We start from the raw sequence: 24,043 nt of genomic DNA on the forward strand, positions 1-24,043 counted from the left end.
TCCTGCCTCTCCATTTCACATCCAATCAGATCAACCTCTGAACGTTGGTAAGGTCCTCTCCTCTTAACTGCTTTTTCACCTGTCTCCTCTTAACTGCCTTTTCACCTGTCAGTTACGGTATTTCCCTATCCCTGAATGGTTCGAATATGATCTCCCTTATCTTGACTCTTTAACAGATGTGGTCTCTCCCACTTCTGAGCATCCTACTTGTTTCTACTTCTCTTGTAGTTATTTTTTCACACTGTGCCCTATATCTTACTTATTTGTGTACATTATGAGCTGTTGTGGAAAAGGGCTGCTTCCCGCGCCCTAGCCGACACACCTCACGCCCTCAGCAACTGCGGTGATTAGATACGCACCAGGGCCGCCAGGGCGCGCCAAGTGCCAGGCGCGAGGCCTCCGGGAGGGAGTGGGGGGAAGCGGGGGCCAGGAGGCGCTGTGATTGGCAGTTGCTGCAGTCAATCGGGCGCAGGCGGGGGCGGGGCGGGGCGGGGCGCCAGGGAGGCCCGTGGGCGAGAGGCGGGGTCTGCATGAATGGGGCGCGCGGCGCGCGGCTGCAGTCGGAGCTCGGGGGGGAAGCAAGAGTCCCGGCCCGGAGTGGGTGGGAGGAAGCGAAGTGTTGGGGGGAGGGAAAGAGCGCGGGGGGCGGGGAGGGGCAGCGCCGGGGCGGCGCGCTGAGAGCGGCGAGGCGGCGGGTGTGAGTGAGAGCCGTGGCCGCGGTGCCTGTCGCTGCGGTGCCGCTGTCCGCTGCACCGCCTCCTGTCGGACCCCGAGGAGCCCCCGACCCGGCGGAGGAGTAGGGACTGGGGTAGCTGGCACTGAGGGAAGAGCTGGGTCCGAGCGGCCGAGCCCAGGACCCCCGGGCGTGGAGGTGGGGGGGCTGAGGCCCCCGAGGGGGCCCCGCCGCGATGGGCAACCTGGAGAGCGCCGAGGGGGGCCCGGGCGAGCCCCCCTCTGTCTCGCTCCTGCCGCCGCCTGGCAAGATGCCGATGCCGGAGCCCTGTGAGCTGGAAGAGAGGTTCGCCTTGGTGCTGGTGAGAGCGGATCCTGTCCCTTCCCCCTCCTACTGCTCCCCCCAACCCCCACGCCCCGATCTCAGAGCCCCGGGTGGGACTTTGCCCGGATTCCTCGGTCCGGCCCACCCCTTCAGTAAGGGCCCCCAATGGCCCTCGACTACCAGCGCCTTCTGAGGCGCTGAGCAGCCCCGTCTGGGACCTCCCGAGCGAACCCTCTACCTCTGGACACTTAGGAGGAGGGGTCCCTAACCCGGGACCGCCCCAGTATCCAGAGTTCTTCCTCTTCCCTCCCTCTTCTGCCGCCCTTCGCACTTCTCCCCACTTCCTTGACAGTCTCCCCAGATCCCTGGGATTCTCATTTCTAAAACTGGCGGGAGAGGGGGAATTCAGAAGCTCCGGGCCGGCCCATTCCTCATCCTCAGTCCGGGTTCTCTGACTGGGGAGACCGCCTCTCTTGTTAACATGGAGGCTTTCCAGGGAGTGGGTCCTACTCCCAGCCCAGACCAGATGTTTAGGGGAGAGGAGGGGGAACGGAGGGGGGCTGGCAGCTCGTGAAGGGGGTGGAATAAAGAGTGATGCCATTCTACTTATTTTCAGAACGGCCTGCAGGCATCCTGCAAAGTTAAAGTGGGTTTGCCTAAAAGGACTGAACATGTGGATAAACCATTTCATTAGTGTATTTTTCCAATTGAAACAATACACAAACCATCCTGCCTCCCCCACAGCCCCCCTTTTTATGTTAAGCCCTGGTGGTTGGTTTTTGTTTTGTGCCTGTGCTTCTTTTTAGCCTTTCTGTAGGTTCCTAAGTGATCTGTATAAGTGAGGTTTTAGGGCTGACTTTGGGACCCTCCTTTGATGTGGGGATTGGACATTGATGTTAATGGCTGTCTGGAACCAGAAGATCTGATCGATATCACTGAGATGGAGACAGAGAATATGTTGGAGCTAAAAATGAAATTTTGGAGAAAGTGAACTAGGTGATGGAACATTTGCTAACAGAGGTAAATCTTAGAGAAACTTGGGGAAATATTTCTCAGTTGCTCCAAGAACTCTCTTAGAGGCAGTGCCAATGTTGCCTTTATTGTTACTATGGCCAGAAAGGCTGACTTTGCCTTTGCCTGTGAGGAGGGATAAGTTGTGGACTTAGCAGCCTTATTGGATTTCATCTGCTTTAGAATAGGCAGATTAGATCTGTTGGCATCAGTGAAGCTGTCTAGAGATCCTGGCCTCTCTAATGGTGGAGAGCCTGACATCAGCCCATTGGCACCGTAGCGGGATCAGAGAGGGTCCACGGGGTTCCAAAGGGAAGCTGGCACCTCTCTTGCCCATCAGCTCTGTGAAGGGCCTGAGGGATCTGAGCCACACATCCTGTGACCCTCTGCATTTCCCCTAGCCTCCTCAGGAGGATGGGGTGAGTCAGTGATTACTAATGTGCTGTGGCCATCTCAGAGGCTGAGGAGGAGAGCCTGGGACTTGGTGCCCTTGAGAACAAGAGCTCAACTGTTGGGGAAAAGAGTAGGAGGGAATCTGCACTCCAGTAAGGGTGTGAAAACCCTCATCGAGTGGCATGAGGTAGCTACAGAACTGGAGAGAAAGGGCTGTTGAAAGGTGGACTGATGGGGGACTGCCTTAGGTAGGGGCTACCAGGCTGGTTGTTGTGAGAGCGCAAAACCAGAGTTGGTCATGTCCTCTTTGGAGTTTGGTTGACACGTTTGTTTAGCTGGCAGGTTAATGGCTTAATATTCACAAAATGTACAAGGTATCCTGATTACTAGCCAGCAAGCTCAGGTCAAGCCAGAGACCTGACCACCCACTTGCAAGCCTTCCTTGCTGTATAAAGTTTTGATTTGTTTCCTTGTTGCTTTTGTTTTGATCTTTCTGCTGCTGATGGGGAGTTGGGACAGGGCAGGCCCGGGGCTAGTTGAATTTTACCTCATTTTTCCATTTTTCATGCTTTCTTGGAGATTTCAGTTCTTCTTGGGGGCTCTTAAAGATCCCTCTTTCCTCTGTTCCTAAAATTTGCCATCCTTTGGGAACTCCATTGGCTGTTTGACCCTGGAACAGGCTCAGGTGTATTTCCTAACAGTGAGGATAAGCTTAGTAGAGTAGAAAAGGCAGGGGCTCTGATTTAACCTCTCTGAGCCTAGATTTTTTTCATCTGTACAATGGGGCAAATGATTCCCATCCTGGTGGGATTTTGAGAATTAAGTGAGGTATGTATATAAAGTGCTTAGCACCAGGTACTCAATATAGATTTGTTTCTTTTTTTGGTTGTGTGACAGGTTGCTCCTTTTTCACCATTTTCTTTCCCAGATTGTCAGCCTCACTGTGATGGACGTGGTTTATGAAAAAGTTATTTGTTGGTTTTGCTGAGGTGATGCGCTGGTGTCCTGGGTAATCATATGCATTTTCAAGTCAAAATGGGCTCATATATGGCTCCTCACAATCTCCAGTTAGAAAAGTATTTGACCTCCAGCAGGTTACTTAATCTCTGTAAGTCCCAGGTTCCTCTTATAAATGAGGATAGTAATAGTATTTCCCACATGAGGTTATTGTGTAAATTTAACAAAACTAGAAGTTAAGTCCTTAGTTAGCATAGTCTGGCATCTACTCTATGCTCAGTAAATAGTAGTTTTTAAATGTGTAACTCTCAGCTATGACTCAGATCTGAGAGCACTTGTATTCCCAGCAAAGTATTTTCAGTTCAGAAATCTGATGAAACCAGTTCCCCCATTATGTGTAGCCAGTCCCAGGATATGCTGCTGCTGTCACACGGAGGGCTTCCCCAGTCCCAATATATCTATGGAAACTCCCCCCCCCCCGAAAAACACCCTGGCTGGGGAAGTTGTATCACTGCTGAGTCAAGACCACAGGCTCCCCGCTTTTTGGTACAGACACATGATCTGACCCACAATCTCTCAGCTGAGGTTGGAGAACTGAGGTCTGAAGCCATGAGGTGATTTGTGCAGGAATTGTTCCCAAGAGTGCTGCCCCAGTCTGGTGCCCTCACCTGGGGCTTTCCTCCTGGTGTGCTGAGATGCTGCCCTTCTCCTCTCTGGAGGCAGCTGACATCCCAGATGGATCCCCTCTGGCTGGATCAGCTTCCACCGTTTATTCTGTGTACAGTACAAACAATATTATTTTCCAGATGTGCCTTCATATTAAAAAGGCTGTGAAGCTGCTATGTTACACTGTTTTCTTGGGATCCTTCCTTACCCCATGTCTTGACAGCAGCCCCTATTCTGTTGAGGACTGAGAGTTAAGGATGGGCAGTTATTGGAGCTCCTCTTTATTAACATCAGGATGAGAGCCGATCTCTGGTCTGGTAAAGCCCCCTTCTGTGTTTTGATCCTGGCTGGATTACTACCCAATCTTAGTTGCTCAGAAGCTAGTGTGCTGGTCAGTGCTGGCGTAGAGAGGGGAGACAGCGAGCTTTAATGGTCTTAAAAGGATAGCTCTTCTTGTTTTCACCCTGATTTTTCTATTTGCTGGCTTATTACAGATTTGAGATGAAGTCTAAAGGTTCTGATGCCAGAAAAAGCCCTGGATATCCCACAAGAAGAGGCTCTCAGGGCATGAGGGTGGGGCTGTGTGACAGCCTGTCCCTGCCATGGCCTCCTTTCACAGTTCCCTGGTGATGACTGATGACTTGGGGTTTTGCTATAAGTGTAGCATTGATGTGGGAGCTAAACTGGCCTGGGTGCTAGTTGTCAAGAGACTTTGAGAGGCCTCCTTTGACATAGAAAGGGGCTGGGAAAAACTTGGACTAAATATCAAGTTCCAAATCGCCATGGTGGAAATGTTTTTCCCAGCCTTGGGGATTGTGGTGAATTAGTTCAGGCTGGGATAGGACGTGGGGGAGGGAAAAGGCTCTTGACAGCAGCTCTGGCCAGAGGAACCCCCTTGTTAAGAGACCCCATTGAGAAGACCCTAGGCCGCAGAGAGGAGCCTAATTCCTAGGCTTTTCCATGTGACCCTGCGTTAGATTGGGGAGGTGTAGGGCTGGGTGGGAGAGAGATGGAACTGATGCAGTGGACTCCTTGTGATTTGAGGATGTTTTCATTGCTCGTAGGGAGATTCAACCTTTTTTTTCTTTTTTCTCTTAAAGTAATACTCATTCTCTAAAAAAAAAGTTTGGGCAATTTATAATTTAGATTGAAGGAAAAAGTCCATATTTTCTCCATTCCTTTAGCAAATGGAGACATGTGTTCTAAAACTTTTCATATTTGTTTCTCTGTGTAGAGTTTTGTATCAATACAGTGTTGTGATAGGAGTGTGTGTGTATACATACACATATTTATCCAATGGCTTTTTTTTATTTGCTTTTGTTATTTCAGTAGTTTTCCCAGGCTAGTCACTGTAAACATTTTTAAATGCTTGCACAATGGTCCATCAAGTGAATGTACTATTGTTAACTCTCCTCCTATTGTTGGACATTTAGTTGTTTGCTTCTGTTTGCCGGCATAAACAGTGTTGTGATTGGTGTACATTTTCAATAGTTAAGAGTTTTCCTTGGGATAGAAACCCAAAATTGAACTTGCCAGATTGTAGGATATAATGTTTTTCAGGTCCTAAATAGTATTTCCAAATGATTTTTTTAAAAACAGGGATTAATGCATGGAAGTGTCTTTAAAGGGAGGGAGGAGGGTTGAGAATAGCTTCTTTTCTCCAGATTATGAAAATAAAACACTTTTTAAGCAAATTTAGAAATAAAAAGTTTGTAAAGTATGAAATACATTAAAAAATATAAAGAAGAGAATTAAAATCACCTATAATCTCTCCATTTACTTTTAACATTTTGATGTACTTATATTTTAACAATTAGTCATACTGTGCATGTTGTTTTGTAAGTTGATTTTTAATTTGACTATTTTAAGCATTTTTTCATTTGTTTATTCTTCAGTATCGTGATTTCATATCCGCAGAGTATTCCATAATATAGTATTTTATTAATGCCTTATATTTCTTCTGTTGCTCCTTTTTGTTACTATAATTAACACTGTGATGAATTTTCTGTGCATAAATATTTGTGTGCATCTCTATTTCCTTGGGATAAATTGTTGGAAGAGAAGTTACTGGATCAAAAGCCTTTGGAAATGTGCCTTCTGAAAAGGTTGTACCAGTTGGCTTTTCCACTGACAATGTGTCTCCTTTCTCGATAAGCTAATCATTACTGAATGGTTTAGCTTTAAGTACTTTTGCCAATTTAATTAGCCAATATCTTGTAGTATCTTGTAGTATTAGTAGTAGCTTGTTCTAATTTGCATTTCTTTGAACATTTCCTCATAAATGTTTTGGCCATCTTTTATATGTGTTCTTAGTTCTCTGTTGGGGATTTTATTATGTATACATATTTCTGTGTAAAAAGATGTATACACTTTCCACACTTTTTCATTATAAAATATTTTGCATGTATGAAAGAGCATATATAACTATAATGTAAGATTAAAATAACGATAAAATGGGTACTAGTATATCCGCTGGGGGAGTTCTTAGAATTGCTTCTTGCCCCTTAATTTCTTCTATTCTGCTTTTTTATCTGGGGTGAGAAAGCCCTTTAGCTCAGGACCTGCGGGATCTGTGGCTGCAGCTGGGGCGGTCCAGGTGGCAGCCGCACCAGTGCTTCATGGCTGTGTCTGTGGGGAAACAACCGCTGCAGCTGGTGAGAGCAGGAACTGGCTGTGGTGGAAATAGCTAATCTTCAGTGAAGTGAAAAAAGCAGCCAAGGTGGAGAGGAAATGAGACCACAGATCCTGCCCTGCCCCTGGGGTTGCCTGGGAAGGCTGGTCGGAGCCAGGGCCCCCGCTCTGTGGCCGAAGCGGAAGAATCTGCCCCGAGCTGAGCGCAGTCGGCCCAGGGACAGCGGCGCTGGCCGCCTGAAGCCAGCGTGTGATCTGGTCAGCCAGGCTGCTCCCCTCCATTCCAGGGAAATGTTTCTCCCAAGTCGGAGCTGAGTTGAAGCAGTGCCAGGGAAAGGCCGGGGGTTCATTCCAGTTCGGAAATGCTCTTCAGAGAAGAGGAAGGACCTTTTTCTTTGAAGATAAGAGAGGGTGCTGTCTCCACACAGCCCCCACTCCCCGCTTCTTGCCGCGTACTTGAGAGTCCCCTCTCTGGATAGCACCGCATGGAAACGTAGGGTATTAAGGCTGTCATCCACGAAGAAGAAGGTTCCGGAATAGAGATGAACTAGGCAGCTAGAATTCCCGAGTTCCCATGTCCAGTCTCTCTCTGCCTCCCTCGGCAGAGCCACATTTTTATATCTTGTTTTCCTTGCATGGGAGAATGAATCCCCCAGGAAAGATGTAAAGCTGTCAGGCTGCCTTTTGTCTTTGAGTTAGTCTGGTTGTCTTCGCCTCCCACCCTCCTCTATACTTTTGTTTTCATCTTTCTGAATCCTCTTCCCAGAGTCTCTTATGCTTTCTGTCTCCCATCACTTCACAACAAAATTGTGGGTTGGGAGTTTGTGTGTTGGGTAGAGGAGGACCTGGATAGGTTTTGGGCGAACAGTTTTCCCCACTCCCTTCACTAATATGCATATTCTTCTCAGTTTATGAAGTACTTTGAGGTACTTGAAGGGTGTTCTAAGTAATATTCAGAACCACAAGAGGAGAGCAGAATTATTTGACTACTTTTGCAAGTAGAGGAAGGATTTAGGCTGTTGAATACCCATGAAGGTTCAGTTCTTGTCCTCATCTCTTTCCTTGTTCCCTCCTTATACCACCTTCTCCCCCTCTCCCAGGTTATTCCCAGGGCTGGCTGGGCTGATAGTCCTGCCTCTGGGTCCCTGAAAACTCGAAGGAGGAAGTGATGCACTTTCCTCCTCCCCTGCTCGCTCATTTCCACTCAGATCTAGACCAGAGAGTGTCATAGCCCTCCTCCTATTGCTCAGCCCCTCTCTAAGGAAGAGCAGGGCCTGAGCCTGGTGTTTGGGTACTTTCAGAGATGGTTATCTAGTTTTACAAACTATCTACAGTTTAGAGCAGAGTTAGTTTCCTCTCAGTTTTTGCCAGCTTCCTTGCAGGGAACTGGGAAGCCAACCCCTAGATCCTCCCAGTATTTCCCATGAAGCCTTAAAAAACATGGATATTTTGAAAGAGAAAGCACCAGTTTTGGAATCAGGAAACTTGGGTTCTGATCCAGCTTGATAGCCTTTTTTCTCCCCCCAACTGATGACCATTGGCAAAGTCTATAACTTTTCTGATTCAGTCTCATCTTTATGAAATGATTATACCTACTTTACGAGGTTTTGAAGATGTTTGAAAAGGACAACATAGTGAAAATACTGTATAATCTGTAAAGGTACTACAGTTAAATGTTTGTGGCATATACATTACCCACTGTATACCACCTCTTAATGTGGTTTTCAGATGGGGGAGATATTGTCCCAGGGGGAGTTTTTGGTGAGTGAGGATATTTTGGTATCACACTGACTAGGGGAAATGGGGTGGCTTTTGACATTTAGTGCCCAACTAAATGCCTAAGTGCCCGACTAAGTGCCCGACTAGGAATATTAAACATCCCACAGTGTTTGGGTCAGTCCCACACAATAAAGAATGATCCTACCCAAAATGCTAATAGCACTTCTGCTGAGAATTATCTTCTGTTGATCTGTACCTCGCTGTTTTGTGTTCCAGTTGGGGATGAAGCTTTAAGGGCAGTAAAAGTAAAGGCAGAGCAACAGTGTTTGGTTTTTCTCATGGTTTTCCCATTTCCTGGTACACCTTCAAGGAAGAGCTGGACCTCCATCTTTTTATTACCTCTGTCCATAGGTTTAAGGGCGGATTCCCTGGTTCCTTCTGTACTGTGAGTTCTGTCGTACAACTTGTCAAGGAGCAATTTGGGGTACACATTTCACTGTTGACCTTCACTAACCCCATTAGCTCCTCAAGCCAGGGGATATATTCTTTTAGGTTGGGAATATGTTTAAAGCTCTTTAAACCGTGTTTCTGGATCTTTTGAGTAAAGGACCCTTTTGAAAATCCGCTTAAATTTGTGACTCCTGATTCTAGTCATGCACACAGCCCTTTAGGGTTTTAAACCCGTTCTTGGGTCTGCTAGGGAACCCCTGGCTTTGAGCCTAGAGGAATAGGAAGGGAGACGAGGAGAAGCCACCGTAGGAGCTCCTTCATACAGACAGTATTCAATATTTTTATAAGAGGAAGGGAGTCATTTATCAGTTCAGATAAAAGGATGCCTCTGTTGGTGGATCCAAAAAGAGAGCGTGTTGAAATGTGATTGACTGCCATTCAGAGGGAGATATTCTGGTCCCTGGAGATCTTAACTTTGACTAAGGATACTTTGTGGTGAGGTCTGCCCCTTTGAGCCAGACCCTCAACCTCCAGGAACATCCAGGTAGGGATGGCAGGATGTACTTTGACAAGCCAGGGGAACCAGGGGCATCCTTGCAGTGAGGCCCTAAGGTTAGGTCATCTCCCTGTGTTTGGAGGTGTTACCTGCCCAAACTGCAGCTCTCTCCCACAGGCCTAAGGTCTCTGGGGAAATCCAGGCGGTTGTGGCTTCCCTGGGCATGCCTTAAAGGGGATTTTTGACATACAGTTTTTAGCAGTTACTTCCTTTTGCTTTCTACCTTACCAAGAAAAACAAAAAAGACCTTTGCTTTTATTGACTACTCAGAATATTTCATACCAAAATTTTGTGAAGAAAAATTCAGATCTTTGGAGGGCTTTATTTATTATGAAAAAAAAATTTTTTTTTCAGGACAGTGTTAAGAATGACTTTTCTGGATGGAGTCTCCCATTTCATCCTTGTAGGAGTGGCTCGGTTTCTGCTCCACCAAATGCCTAGACTTAACTTGTATTGCTTAAGGAAATAATTCAACATTTGTTGGGTATATGCCACATACTTTTACACGATTATCTCATTAGATGTGGCAGTTATTTTATGTCTGTTGTAGAGGTGATGAAACCAGGACTCAGAGGAGTTAACTAACCTGGAGAAGGTCTCAGCTTAAATGTTACTTAGAGAAGCCTTAAGTAAAAATTTTTGTTTAGATATTTTTGTTCATGCTAAAAGGATTGATAGAAATACAGCTTCTAAAAGATGCTCATACAGATTTTAAAGAACAGGGAAAATTTTTCTGGAAGAATACAAATAATGAATACCTGTGAAATGCAGGGAAGGAATCATAATAGTAAGAACAGGAAAGTCAAAGGGAATTTAGGTTTATATATTATGTTGACATTTCTTACACTCAGACGGTAAACCGTCTGTCTACAATGCGAGAGACCCGGGTTCGATCCCTGGGTTGGGAAAATCCCCTGGAGAAGGAAATGGCAATCCACTGCAGGACTATTGCCTGGAAAATCCCATGGACAGAGGAGCCTGATAGACTACAGTCCACAGGGTCGCAAAGAGTCGGACACGACTAAGCGACTTCACTTCACTTCTTACAAGGAGAATGTATTTATGTGTTAGTTATACAATTAAAAGTTAAAGAAAAAAATTTAATCTCATTGGAAATCAAAGAAATGAACATGTCAATGATACACTTGTATACTAATCATCAGGGCAAAATTTTAAAGATTGACAGCATCTGTGGTTGTCATAGGGCTCCCCTGATGGTTCAAATGGTAAGGAATCTGCCTGCAACACAGGAGACCCAGGTTCAATCCCGGGGTCGGGAAGATCCCCTAGAAAAAGGAATGGCTGCCCACTTCCATATTCTTGCCTGGAGAATTCCATGGACAGAGGAGCCTGGAGGGCTACAGTTCATGGGGTCGCAAAGAGTCAGACACAACTGAGTGACTAACACAACGACATGATTGTCACTAATAGTACATTAATGCACCGTTAGGGGTAGTGTAATTTGGTACAGACATTTTAGAAGATATGTTGTAGGGTCTACTGGTTTCATATGTGCATGCACTTTAACTTGGTCATCTCATATCTAGGAAGCTGTCTTACAGAATTGTTTATGCATGTGCATGAAGGTGCAGGGAAAAGATCCTCAGGACAGCATTGTTTACAGCAAACATCTGGGAGAAACCTGATTGTCCATTTCCTGTCCATATCTATTCCTTTAACGTTCATCTGGTTGCTTCAGGCAAATACTGGGAGTTATCCTTCGATTTTCCTTCTGCTTTCTCCATACCGTCTATTACCCTGCCAGTTCCATCTCTGAAAATATGTCTCAGATCTACCATTCTATCTCTGCTGCCTCAGTCCAAGCCAGTATCAACTCTGACTTGTATTACATCCAACAACTTGGCCTCCTGATTTCTTCCACTGTCCCTTTCTCCATCCTCACATCCATTTTCCACAAAGCAGCCAAATTTGAACTGTAAGTCAAATAGCATCATTTCCTGCCTAGAAGTCTTATTTAATGGTTTCCTTCTTGAAGGAAAAAACAGCAAACTCCTGGCTTTGGCCCCTAAGAGTGCATTATTTTGGCTCCTGCTGACTTCCTTAACCTTACTCGCCTTCCCAGTTGCTAGCCTCCACATTAGCCTTCCTTGAGTTAGGACAAGTTCCTTCCTTGTCTCAGGGCCTTTGCACAAGCTGTTTCCTCTCCAGGAATGTCTTGTCCTTGGATTTTCAGATGGTTCAATCTAGTTTACGCTTCAGGGCTCAGTTTTTATAATATCACCTCTCAGAGAGGCCTCTCTTCCTTATTATTCTCTATCTTAGCATCCTATTAACTTCTTTTGTATCATTTTCTATTTTAAAATTCTTTGTTTAATTGTTTATTATCTCTCTCCCCAGACTGTTGATTCCATGAGGGTAGAGACTTTCTGTATGCTTATCACTGTCCACCCCAATACCTGGGACTGGGTAGGCCCTCAATAAATGGTTGTGGCTGATGGGAATCTCCAAGATATTTGTGTGTATGTAAATATAATAGTCTAAAAGGGGAATTAAAAGAAGACTATATATAATGCTTTAAAAAGCAACATGTTTGTATGTAAATGTATAGAAAAAAAGGCCTGGAACAATCAGTACCAAGCTGTGGGTTCCTGTGGTTACCTGTGGAGGGGGATGGATAGAGTTGGGGACCAAACAGTGATTCCTTTTTTATTCTAGAAGCTTTTGAGCTGATTAATTTTTTAAGCTACACATATCCACATATTTGTTCCTCCTTTAAGGGAAAAAGAGGAATAAAAATAGGGGAGGAAGATTCAACTTTTGCTGCAAAAAAGAAAGCTCCTGTCTCTCACTCTGCACTGATCCAAAAGAAGAGAGCAGGAGGGAGAAAGGACACCACTGGGGTCATTCCCTGCTCTGTACTGAGCTTGACACTAGTTTTCATAGTAGGAAGAATCCTAAGAGATGCCCTTATGCCCTGAGGCTATATTTTAAATTCATAAATGTGGGCACAATCTCAGTCCGCCAGACACAGGCAGGTTGTGTATTTTTAGCCTCTTTCATTTCTAGGCTATTGAAAGCTGTACCTCCAGCCTCAGCAGAGCTTTAGCAGATGAAGTTAGCAAAGAGAATAAACATGAGCTCTGGGCTTCACTGCAGCTAAGCTTCTCAAAGTTAAGTCAGTTCAACAGCTGGGAACTGACTTAGGAAACTATGTTCTCTAGATTCTAGTCTCCCAGAAACACGAATAGCTCATCATTTTCACAGCTAATATTTGTTGTGTGCTAATGGTAGGCTGGTCACCTGGCAGACACTTTATACACATTATCTCACTTAATCTCCACAACTTTATGAAGTAGTTATTATCTCCATTTTATAGATGAGGAAATGGAGATCCAAGAAGGCTAAATATCTCACCTAGGTTCACACAGCTGGTAGGTGGTGAAGTCAGAATTTGAATCCAAGCAGTTTGACTCCAAAACCCACATCCTTAACCACAATGTCCTTCTCTTTCTGGGGTCAGCGCCTCCCTCGCCTTCAATATTGTTTTGGTGGGGACTGTGTACATTACAGCAGAAATCAGGGGAAGTAGGACAAGTCATCTTTTGCTGAGAGGTGTGGTGGGAAGGTCTGTGCTTCCGAATCCCAGCCAGGCTTGGGTTTGAATCCCAGCTATCCCATAGGACATTCACTGTCCAACAAATGTTTCCTTCTTCATTTACTCTGTGCCAGTGATACCACTGGGTATACAGTGGTGAAAAACAAATATTGCCTCTGCCTTCATGGAGTTTATGGGAATGTAGATATTAAATGAATAAGTACTTAATTACAAATCATATGTCCTTGGAAGGCAAAAACAGGTTGTTAGGAGAGAATGTAACCAACACGCTCCTCTAAATGAAGGCCAGAGGCAGCCTTGGAACCTATGAGAGACTTTCTACATTCATCTAATTTTCCTTCCTTTCTTGCTTTACTAAGAAAATAGGTCTTAGGTGCCCGCTGTATATACCACACTTTCTTGAGTGCTTTGGAGAATACCAAAAAATAGAAGACAAAAAATAGAAAGACAAAATATACATTTAGAACTGTACTTTGAATGACTAGAGAATTAAAACAAGTGCATGTCCTCAAGGTTATCTGTGAGGTTCTCTGTATGCCTCAGTTATTTTATCCACAGCGTGGGGTGACTATTTGTCTTGCCTAGTCACATGTGTTTTGAGAAGACCAAATGAGATCATGAGGTGATGAGGGGCCACATAGCTCCAAGCACAGAAGGACTAGAGGGTTAGGGAAGGATTAGCATGGCCTAGGATTGCTAATCAGGCAGTGCTCTCAGAAGGACGTGGACTTGAAGTCAGGTCTTAAAGGGGGCAGGTGTGGATTAGGAGAGAGGAAGCGGAAGGCTAGAGCAGAATGGGAGGGGAATAAAGAGGAGGAATGAGCCAGATCTATGAAAGGCAGCCAGGAGACCCACCTGTCAGGGTAGAAGATCCTAGTTCTAGACACAGACATGAGCTTGGATCAGAACAGTTGGCCAGTTCACAGAGAGTTTAGTCTGAAGAGCGCCTGATTGTTAGAAAAGGCTCTGGGGGCCTTCCTGCCCAGAGTTTCAGAGGGGAATAGAGATTCGTTGATAAGTGGTTCCTGGCCATTCATGGTCTTGCTTGTAACAATGAATGATTGAAATATACAAGAAAACCAAAAAACCCGCTCAGTCCTTACAGGTTAGAGAATTCTAATAATTTGATTTAAGTAAAACTGGATGGAAAATGATCCCAAATGTCACCCCTGAATTGCAGAAGTCTAAGGGCTGTGAGAGTTAGACTGTCAAGAAAGCTGAGTGCCAAAAAATTGATGCTTTTGAACTGTGGTTTTGGAGAAGACTCTTGAGAGTCCCTTGGACTGCAAGGAGATCCAGCCAGTCCGTTCTAAAGGAGATCAGTCCTGGGTGTTCTTTGGAAGGAATGATGCTAACGCTGAAACTCCAGTACTTTGGCCACCTCATGCAGAGTTGACTCATTGGAAAAGACTCTGATGCTGGGAGGGATTGAGAGCAGGAGGGAAAGGGGATGACAGAGGATGAGATGGCTGGATGGCATCACTTGATGCCATGGATGTGATGGTCGTGAGTTTGAGTGAACTCTGGGAGTTGGTGATGGACAGGGAGGCCTGGCGTGCTGCGATTCATGGGGTCACAAAGAGTCGGATACGACTGAGCAACTGAACTGAACTGAATTGAAGAGCTTCCCTGATAGCTTAGACGGTAAAGAATCTGCCCGCAATGCAAGTTACCCAGGTTCAATCCCTGGGTCAGGAAGATCCCCTGGAGGAGGAAATGACAACCCACTCCAGTGGAGAATTCCTTGGACAGAGGAGCCTGGCGGGCTACGTACAGCCTGTGGGGTCACAAAGAATCGGACACAGCTGAACAATGAACACTTTCACTTTCAAAAAATATAGATGCTTCTATTTCTAGTCACCAAGTTTAGGGCTAATTCTTGCCTTTGCCAAACTTGTCTTGCCTTCCTTTAAAGTGGAATGTGGTCGTGTACTAAATAATTTATATAATTAACAATACCTTGTTATGTTAGGTGTTCATTTCATACTACTCATTACATCGTGTCCAGTGCGTGTGTTCTCCTTTCTGCTTGCTGGCGTTTTCTTGTACACTGTATTAGGGTGGGGGGCAGTGGGATGGCTCCCTCTCCCAGCTAGTCACCCAGGCTGGACACCTGGGGCTCACTCTTGGCTGCTGCTCCTCTTGCCTTCTCTCTGTGCACCACCACCGCCGTCGCTGGTCCTCATCTCTTGCCGGGTCTGCTGTAGTAGACTCCTTAGGGGTCTCTCTGCTCCAGTCTTGCAGACCCAGCCCCACCTGAGTACTACTGCCGCCCCCATTCATCTTCACAGCCAGATATAAAGATCTGAGTGGTAGGTTTTCTAAGAAAAGGGAGTAAACCTTGGGATGGGAAAGAACTTTGCACATCCGAGGAACTGGAGGAATGCCAGATTGGTCAACAAGGATGCTAAAGAGACGTCAGGGATTGTAGAAGAAAGGTGACCAGGGCTCAGGTCATGGAAACTTATCAGCCTTGATAAGGAGTTTGGGGAGTGACCCGATGTGTTGTATAGTGTGAAGAGTTCACTGTCGCTGCTGTGTGGAGAGTCCCGGAATCTGGCTTTCCTCCGGGCAGCCTGTTGGCCCGAGTGAGACCAGGCTCCTCAGTCAGCTCTGCCCAGCAGGGTGATCGAGCCCTCTGCTCTTTCAGGTTTGACTGGTGTCCAGCCCTCTTTCCTATATCCACCTCAGGCCAGAAAGGGCAGTGCCTCTGCTAGGCTGGCCCCAGTGTTTGGCGTGCCTGCCCATGGCCTGAGCCTATAATTTGGTGGGTTGGCTGGTTACAAAAATAAAAAGTGCGACCTATAACTAAAGCTGAGTGGATTCAGTAAAGAGGGAGCTTTTAATTTGCAGAGCTCCTGGGCTGTGTTTAACTGGAAGAGAAATGTGTCTCCTCCCTAGGCACTGCTCCATTTTCTCCCTGGAGTACCTGCTCTGGGTGAGTTAGGGTTTGTGGGCCTGGGGGGGTGAGCTTTAGGGAGATATTTGCAAGAGATGTTAGGGTCCAACAACAGGCTTCATGGGGCTTCCTGGGAGGCTGGCATTATTCAGTTGCCTCTCAAATAATCCATTGGGAGGCACGTATTTTTTCATTTTAATAAGTGATACATTAAAAAAAAAATTTAGCTGCACCTGGCCTTAGTCGTGACATGCGAGAGGCACGTGGACTCTTGTGGCTTAGTTTCCCTGTGGCATGTGGGGTCTTAGTTCTCCAGCCAGGGATCAAACCCGTGTCCCCGCATTGGAAGGCAGATTCTTAGCCACTGGACTACTACGGAAGTTCCAAAAGTAGAATTTTTAAATGTCTGATTGTGTGACCACTCATTTATTCACCCAACACAAATGTATTGAGTGTTAGCATTTTAGACATTAGGGGTCCCACAGTGAAGAAGAGACAGAGGGACTTGGCCCGTGGATGTCATATTGTTGGTGGGGCAGTGATCAGCACAATACACAGGTCTGTGTGGAATGCTGAGTAGGCATAAGTGCCATGAAGAAAAAGAAGCTAAAGGGGTAGAGAGGAAGAGCAGCAATATTTTAGCAAAGTGGCAGTTTGGGGAGTTGAAGTACAAGAGAAAAGTGAAATAGTGAAGACAACTCTCTGTGGACTCTGGATCCCAGCTCCTGAGAGGCCCCCAGGGCAGGGGGTCCCTGGGCAGCACAGCCCGTCTGGGCAGGGTCCGGTCCACGCTGCTCATCCAGGGGCTTGGCCGGTTCCTAGCCCCAGGTGGGCCCAGTCAGAGCCTGTGGTTGCCTCTTCCTGGCTCCACTTGTCAGTACTGTCTGCAGGGCCGGGCAGGGTGCTGATTAACCGTAAATAGATACTTGTCTTTTCAGGGCTCCTCAAGCCTGATTCTCTTAAGATTTCCTGAAGTCATTGTGTGTTCTTGGCTAGAGGAGGGCTAAGGAGTCTGGCCTGGAAAGCTATAAGCGGTGTTGGGGTTCCTTCAGCCTGGGGCTGCTGCCCAGCCAGGCCTTTTCTCAGGACCCTGGGCCTCCACGGATTTGGAGTTGAATCCCAGCTCTGCCATTTATTAGCTCCATGACCTTGGGCCAGTGCTGTAACTTCCTTGAGCCTCAGTTTCTGTGTTTGTCTAATCAGGATAAGAGTACTTGGCTTCTAGGGATTTTAGGAGACTTAAATAACATTTAAGGGTCCAGGGCAGTGTCTGGCGTGGTGGGTGCTCAGTACATTTTAAGTAGAAATATTATTCTCAGTCCACCAACCTCTTCAAGTCAGGGCTGCTAAATCGCTTCAGTTGTGTCCGACTCTTCGTGACCCCATGGACTGTAGCCCACCAGGCTCCTCCATGGGATTCTCCAGGAAAGAATACTGGAATGGGTTGTTGTCGCCCTTCTCCAGGGATCGTCCCAACCCAGGGATCAAACCAGTGTCTTTTATGTCTCCTGCTTTGGCAAGTGGGTTCTTTACCACTAGCAACACCTGGGAAGTCCTCAAGTCAGGGATCTGATATTAATTGAGAAATACGGATTGTTGTTGATGGGTAAGAGGCTGGTTCTGTGTGCCTCAAAGTTGTAAAATCACTGAATTGCATACCACACATTAATCACCTTCCTTTCCTTCTTGATGTTGTTGGCCTTGTCATGACCTCTCCACAGGCCTTAGGACCTCCAGGAACCAGTGTAGCCCTTGGCCTGTCCTTTAGCACCTTCCATCTCTAGTGTAGCCATGGAAGGAACTTGAAGAGGCTTGAAGGCATTTACCAAAGCTAGAATAGCCAGCCTAGGCCTACTGAGGTCCAGACCTGTGCTCCTGGGACTGTACTGAACTCTGGGATGATGGTGGCTCATCTGCAGACTGAAGGGGTCACAGACTCCCTTTCTTCTCAAAACCTGCCTCAGAATGATGCCCAGATAATGTTCTAGAACAGATGGATGAGAGATAGCTAAGTGGGAAAGAGCGTCTTTGTTTGAATCTTCTGTGTCCAGAGTATGCTTAGGCCCCTTTGGACAGATTTCTGGTTTATGGTTGTGGTTATTTTGTTTTCACTTGCTGCTCAGCAGAATCAGCATCACACAAACACTCATTATCCTCAGCCCCTTGGCAGTCAGGGCACTTGGTAAATCCCTTGTAAAGTGCTCACGTCTGCAGATTATTTTCTGATGCATCTGGCATGAGTTCCAGATTGATGGTCCAATAGCAGCTATAAATTGCTCCCTTTGGGCTTGCCTAATTACTGCTGGCATCGTGGGTGAGTAAGGGATTAAGAGTCTCTTCTGCATTTATGGGGCAGCAGGTCCTGGTGAGCTCCCAAAGCATTTATCTGTCATTTCCCCAGAATACCCTTGTTAAAAGTTGGGAGCAAAACCTCAGGAGTTGAAGGGTTGGCGGCTAGACAGTGTCTGGTGGCATTAGGCTTCTCGGTTGATTCCCTCCAGGAATTGTAAAGAGACCATCTAGTATTTGTTGCCTATGGATGACTGTAGGGAAATGTCAGGTGGTGTCACAGTGTTATAAAACACTGCTGGCTGCTTCTGATTGTCTCAGAGGCAAGAGGGCAGACAGGCTACTCTGGCCTTATCCCGCCACGGCTAGGTAAAGAGTCACTCAGTACTCTGGAGGGCTTCTGAGGCTGTGAAGGTGTCATCTTCCTTGCGTGGAGACGAAGAAGGGAGAGGAATGCTATACCAGTGCTCAGAGCCTCCTGAGTGCAGTGTGGTGTTCATTCACTCAGCAAGCATTTACTAAGCACTTAGGATTGTGTTAAGTGCCAGAGAAATAAAGATGACCAAGCCAGTGTCTGCCCCCAGGATTTCAGTCTGAAGGGGAAGACAAACACATTAACATCTAATTGCAGACTTCAGCTTGGGAAGTGCGACTGTGTAGAAAGGCAGGAGCAGCTGGGCAGAGCAGAACAGGGCTTGGGGAATGCTGCCTGTAGGAGGAAATCTCTGCTGGCTAAAAGGATAATTAGGAGAAGTGTGGAGGAGAAAGCATTCCGGGTAGAGGGGCAGCGTCCGGGCGAGACAGAGCGTAATGTGCTCAGAGAATCCTTCTGGAGCTGCTCGGGGCTTTTGGAGAATAAGGTGTGTAAGGCAGACAGTGGTGAAAGGACTTTGACTGTTCTGTGGATGGGCTTCCCTGGTGTCTCAGACAATAAAGGATTTGCCTGCAATGCAGGAGACTTGGGTTCAGTCCCTGGGTTGGGAAGATCCTCTGGAGGAGGACATGGCAACCCACTCTGGTACGCTTGATGGGAGAATTGCATGGACAGAGGAGCCTGGCAGGCTACAGTCCATGGGGTTGCAAAGAGTCGGTCACAACTGAGCGACTAAGCACAGCACAGCGGATGAACCGCACGTCGTGCTTTTGGTAGGAGGGTGGCACGGTCAGGTTTTGAGGTGTCAGTGTGGCAGCCATGGGAGGGGAATCAGTTGGAGGTCAACAGCCAAGTGGATGCCTGACAGTGTGGTGATGCTGGTGGCAGCCTGAACTAGGGCTGGTTTGCGTGGTAGAGACTCAACAAATAGTTTAAAAGGTTAAATTTAGGGAGCTCGATGGATCAAATTTGATATTGGAGAGGTGGAGATAAGCAGGAAAGGAAGAATTCCGGATGGCACTCAGATTTCTAGCTTGAAATAGAAATGCATATTTGAGAGAGTCATTGGTGTCTTCCCAGGTGGTGCTAGTGGTAAAGAACCCTCCTGCCAATGCAGGAGACATAAGACATGTGGGTTGCGGGTTTGATTCCTGAGTTGGGAAGATCCCCTGGAGGAGGGCATGGCAACCCACTCCAGTATTCTTGCCTGGAGAATCCCATGGACAGAGGAGCCTGGCGGGCTACAGTCCTTGGGGGTGCACAGAGTCGAACACAACTGAAGCGACTCAGCATGCACGGTGTCTATGGGTCAAATAAAATTTGGGGCTTAAACATTCTCATGCCTCTCTCTATATTCCCATAGACAGCACGGCTGTTAAGTGTGTCTGGGAGGGACAACTCCAGGGACTTCTGCAAAGTCATCAGCGGAGAAACAAAGTTGTGGAGAAAAGTAGTTAGCTGAGGGGACCGAAAACAGAGATTTGTGGTTAATCAAACCTCAGCTTTGCAGACCGCAGGTTTAACCTGAGGAAGTCAGGAGACAATGGGGAAGCGAGGGACTTGAGATAAGGTGGAACGCTAAAAACAACTTTCTTTGAAAAATCTCATTCAAAAGATCACTCAGCAGAGCACCTTAGTCAGTCAGTGACTCAATTCTTTCTCCCCAAACTCTGGTCCCAGCTTTCCTATGAACCCTCTGGGTGGCCATTGGTATTTTCAGTCTTTCAAAGGGGTGCGTGTGCACCTGCTCTAACCTAGAAAATCAGTAAACATGTAAGTAAATATATTTAACCTATATTGTTCAGCTGCATGTACAGACTCTGTCTTTTGTGTATTTTAAAGTACTGTGAAATTATGTTTTATGTATGGGCTTAGAAGCTGTCTTTGAATCACCTGCAACTCCTGGAGTTGCTCATCCCAGTTACCACTTATAGAGCCCTTCTCCTGGGCCAGGCCACATGCAAAATACTTTCCGTTCATTCATCCCTTCACTGAATTCTTGTAGGAGGTAGAGATTGTGATTCACATTTTATAGATGAAGAAACTGAAGTTCAGAGAAGTCTAGTAACCTTCCCACTGTCTCATGAAAAGTACCAGGACTCAAATCTAGGTTCTCCCTGTTCCAAAGCCCATGCCGTTATTTATAGATGGCTCTGAATGTTTAAATGCCATTCAGATATGAAGGAATTGTCACTGGTGGTATCCAAGAGGGAGTTCCGTGGCTTTCTGCTCTGCATGGTGTCCCTCTTCCTGTGAGACAGAACTTCAGGTGTCTGGCACACATACCTCGTTCAGCTAGTTTCACCCAGTCTTGCTGGACAGGGAAGCACTGTTTAATGATCAACCAAAGTCAGACAAATCCAGGTGGGCCTTTCCAAGTTAGAAATGGAGATTTGATTTCTTTGAAAGGAGATGGCAAGATATGGCAGAAAAAGGCGTGTCCTGTCAAAAGTTCTGTTGGAGGCCACATATCTGGGTGTGAATCTCGGTTCTGCCTCATTCAGTATGACTTCAAGGCAGTTGGTCTCAGATTCTTAATTCTCTCACCAGTTAAACAGGCAGAACACCACGTAACCTCCACGGGTTACTGAGAGCAGTGACAAAGTGCCTGGCATGTAACAGACACTCAGTAATGTTTTCCTCCTCATCTGTGGCCCTGAGTAATTATGGCACCTAGAATGCCAGACGTCGAGAGAAGCAGACAAGATTCAGAGTCTCTGTGGGTCAAGGGGTGGGAACTCTTAGGAGGCTGCCTCTAAACAGGTGGTTTTTTGTTTTTGTTTTTTTTTTTCTGGCTGGAAGATCAAATGAGATACAAAAAAGCTGAGACACTCAAAAATGGGGTAGGGGGTGTGGGCAGTCATGACCCCTGTGTCAAGCTCTGGCCTTAACAAGTATGAGGGAGGGACAATGTTGGGAAGGTGGGTTGTAGATCAAGAGCAGACTGGGGTCTTTATGTTTCCTCCCCAAAGAGGCGAGGTGTTCCGAGGCACTGAGATGGACCCCCATTTGAAAGCAACTGGAAAAGCCAGGAGGGATCAAAGACTTGTAGTGCCTCTCCCCAGCTGATATGACTAGTGCTGGGCCTCAGTTTGTCCTTCCGTAAGGCAGGAGCCATGCCTCTCCCACGTGTAGTCTGGATGTAGGAAGGGATTCATTATGTTTTATGACTTGATGATAAGCTCCTGGATTTATAACAAGACTCCTGGAAATCCAGACCCAGTGGTACTGGGTAGGGCGGAGTGCTGTCCCCAGCCGGCCACGTGGGCAACTCACAACACCTATTGGGCTTCTTCTGTATGTCAGATTGTCTAGGAACATGTGAGATTAAGGAAAAGTCTCTTTGGGGACTCTTTGGGGAGGAAACATAAAGACCCCAGTCTGCTCTTGATCTACAACCCACCTTCCCAACATTGTCCCTCCCTCATACTTGTTAAGGCCAGAGCTTGACACAGGGGTCAGGAAGCTTACAGTCTAGTTCAAGAAATAATACAGAATGTGAAAGATGAGTGGTAATATGGGAGTGAAATTTTTTTTTTCATGAAATCTTACAATTAAAAGATCTAGCATAGTGCTCAGACCAAAGTAGATATTTATAAGCCATACTTTTTCCTTTTTTGGGTAAACATATAAGAGTTATTGCCAGACAAAACAAGACTTCCAGTTGGCACAGTGTATGGTGCCTCGAAGACACTAAAGGGATGATGGAGTGTAATTGTGGATGGGAAGGGAGGGCAGTAGCCCTGCAGAAGTTCAAGGCATGGAGTGTGTAGAGGTCTGGGTTGTTTGAAGGGGGCTTCATGAGGCACCTTGATCATATTAATCCTGAAGGATGCATACAATCTGAAAAGGTTCAGAGAAAGGCTAAAACAATTGGTTGTCTCAGAGGAGGCATTGTGTGAGGATACAAAGTCAGGGTCAAACCTGGGTTCAAACCCCAACTCCATCATGTACTAGCTGTGTGACCTTGGGCAAGTTCCTTGGCCTGCCTTTCCGAGCTTTTGTTTCCTCACTTGTAAAATAGGAATGATTTTGGTCCTAACTCCATAGGCTAGTTGTGAGAATTAAATAAAATAATTTATATAGAGTTCTTATTTCAGTTTTGTCAATAAATGTTATCAGCTTTTGTCATTATTCTGTTTTTCATTTTAATAGTAGTGTCATTAGTATCCTAGTCATACCCAGTGATTTACCTTAGTTCCTGGGACCTGTGTCATCTGGCCATTCCCTGCCTGCTGTAATTTCCTCAAATATGCTTTTGTTCTGTTATTGCAGATCACTTGGAGACTCCTGGACTTTTTATGGTGTTTTGTACTTCTGTGTACTTGCAAATGCCATGTCCTTGCCTAGAATATCACCATCTTCCCCTGCTTCATTGCTTTTGCCCAGCTTCTTCCCGCTTGATGTTTTAAGAGTAAACCCTATAGCATTTCTTCCAGGAAGCCTTACTTGACTGCTCTGTTCCGTTGCCTCCCTGGGATCCCACGGTGCCACAGGCTGCTGTTTGCCAGCAGCACTGTGTGTACCCGTCCCTGGCTTGCTGATCTACCTTGCCCTCTGGATATAAACTTTCTGAATGTAGGGATCCTACCTTATTTATTTTTATATTTCCAGCTCCTAGCTTAGTGACTGGCATATAGTTATTTTCTGCTAATTGTTGAATAAGAAATCCAAGCCAAAAACAAAAAAACAAGAAGAACACAGCTAACTTTATGTGTAACATTTATTACTTAGTTCTGATTTAAATGCTTTATGTATACTATTTAATTGTCATACCAACCTTAAGAAGTAGGTACTATTTGTACCTCCATTTTACAGATGAGGAAACTGAGGCTCATAGAAATTAAATAACTCTTCCAAGGCCACACTAGTAAGTGGTGGAACCAAAATTCATACTAGGGCAGTGTAGCTCCTCATTCTGTGGTTTAGCCACTCTTTGAGATTTGTGATATTTATTGAACGCCCAAGAAAAAGTGAAGAGACATTAGCTGTGCATCACAACTCCGTGAACACATGCTAAAAGCATTAGGGAATGTGTGGAGACACTTTTAGGGGAGAGTGTAAACCTTCCCACTCTTACTTATGACAGATTTGCTAGAGAAGGTGGAATTTCTCCTGTTGTGAATTGGATGAGGGGCATGGCTGGCAGCTGGGAAGGAGATGATCTCTGAGGATGATGGAGGAGAAATCTTAGGGAATGGATAAAGAGTATATGTCTGGGGAAATTCAATTTGCTCAATCTTTATTGACCACCTACTGCAGTGATCAACAAGCTGGTGATGATGATGCCTGTGCTCAGGAGCTTGTGGTCTAGCGGACTTTAAGATGCGTCTGGTTAGACAGTCAGTCAGCGGAGTGTCTTAGACTTATAACATGAACTGAAAGACAGAGTTGAAACCCAATGAGAAGTGGGAATTTGCTGCGGGAGAAGCAACATATAAGGAAAGTGATTTGGGCTGTAGCTCATAATGCAGATTATAAGACCAGAAATAGCAAGGACAATTGTGAGAAGTTGGATAATCCCC

The 24,043-nt window shown here is 46.0% G+C and overlaps 1 protein-coding gene across 8 annotated transcripts in view; it reads left to right on the top strand.

Moving 5' to 3' along the window:
- Window positions 1-514: 514 nt before the first annotated feature.
- The window catches only part of FMNL3 (formin like 3), a 52,593-nt gene continuing 29,064 nt past the window's right edge, over window positions 515-24,043 (top strand). For 7 of the 8 annotated variants that reach the window (XM_069580804.1, XM_069580803.1, XM_069580805.1 and 4 more), the window contains exon 1: window positions 522-1,034. In XM_069580804.1, the coding sequence (XP_069436905.1) occupies window positions 909-1,034 (126 nt within the window). In that variant the 5' untranslated portion in view covers window positions 522-908. Of the gene's footprint in view, window positions 1,035-24,043 lie in introns of all 8 variants that reach the window. The other variant, XM_069580802.1, reaches the window with a different exon arrangement.

This window comes from Ovis canadensis, chromosome 3, assembly GCF_042477335.2.
Source record: "Ovis canadensis isolate MfBH-ARS-UI-01 breed Bighorn chromosome 3, ARS-UI_OviCan_v2, whole genome shotgun sequence".
NCBI classification, from domain to species: Eukaryota; Metazoa; Chordata; class Mammalia; order Artiodactyla; family Bovidae; genus Ovis; species Ovis canadensis.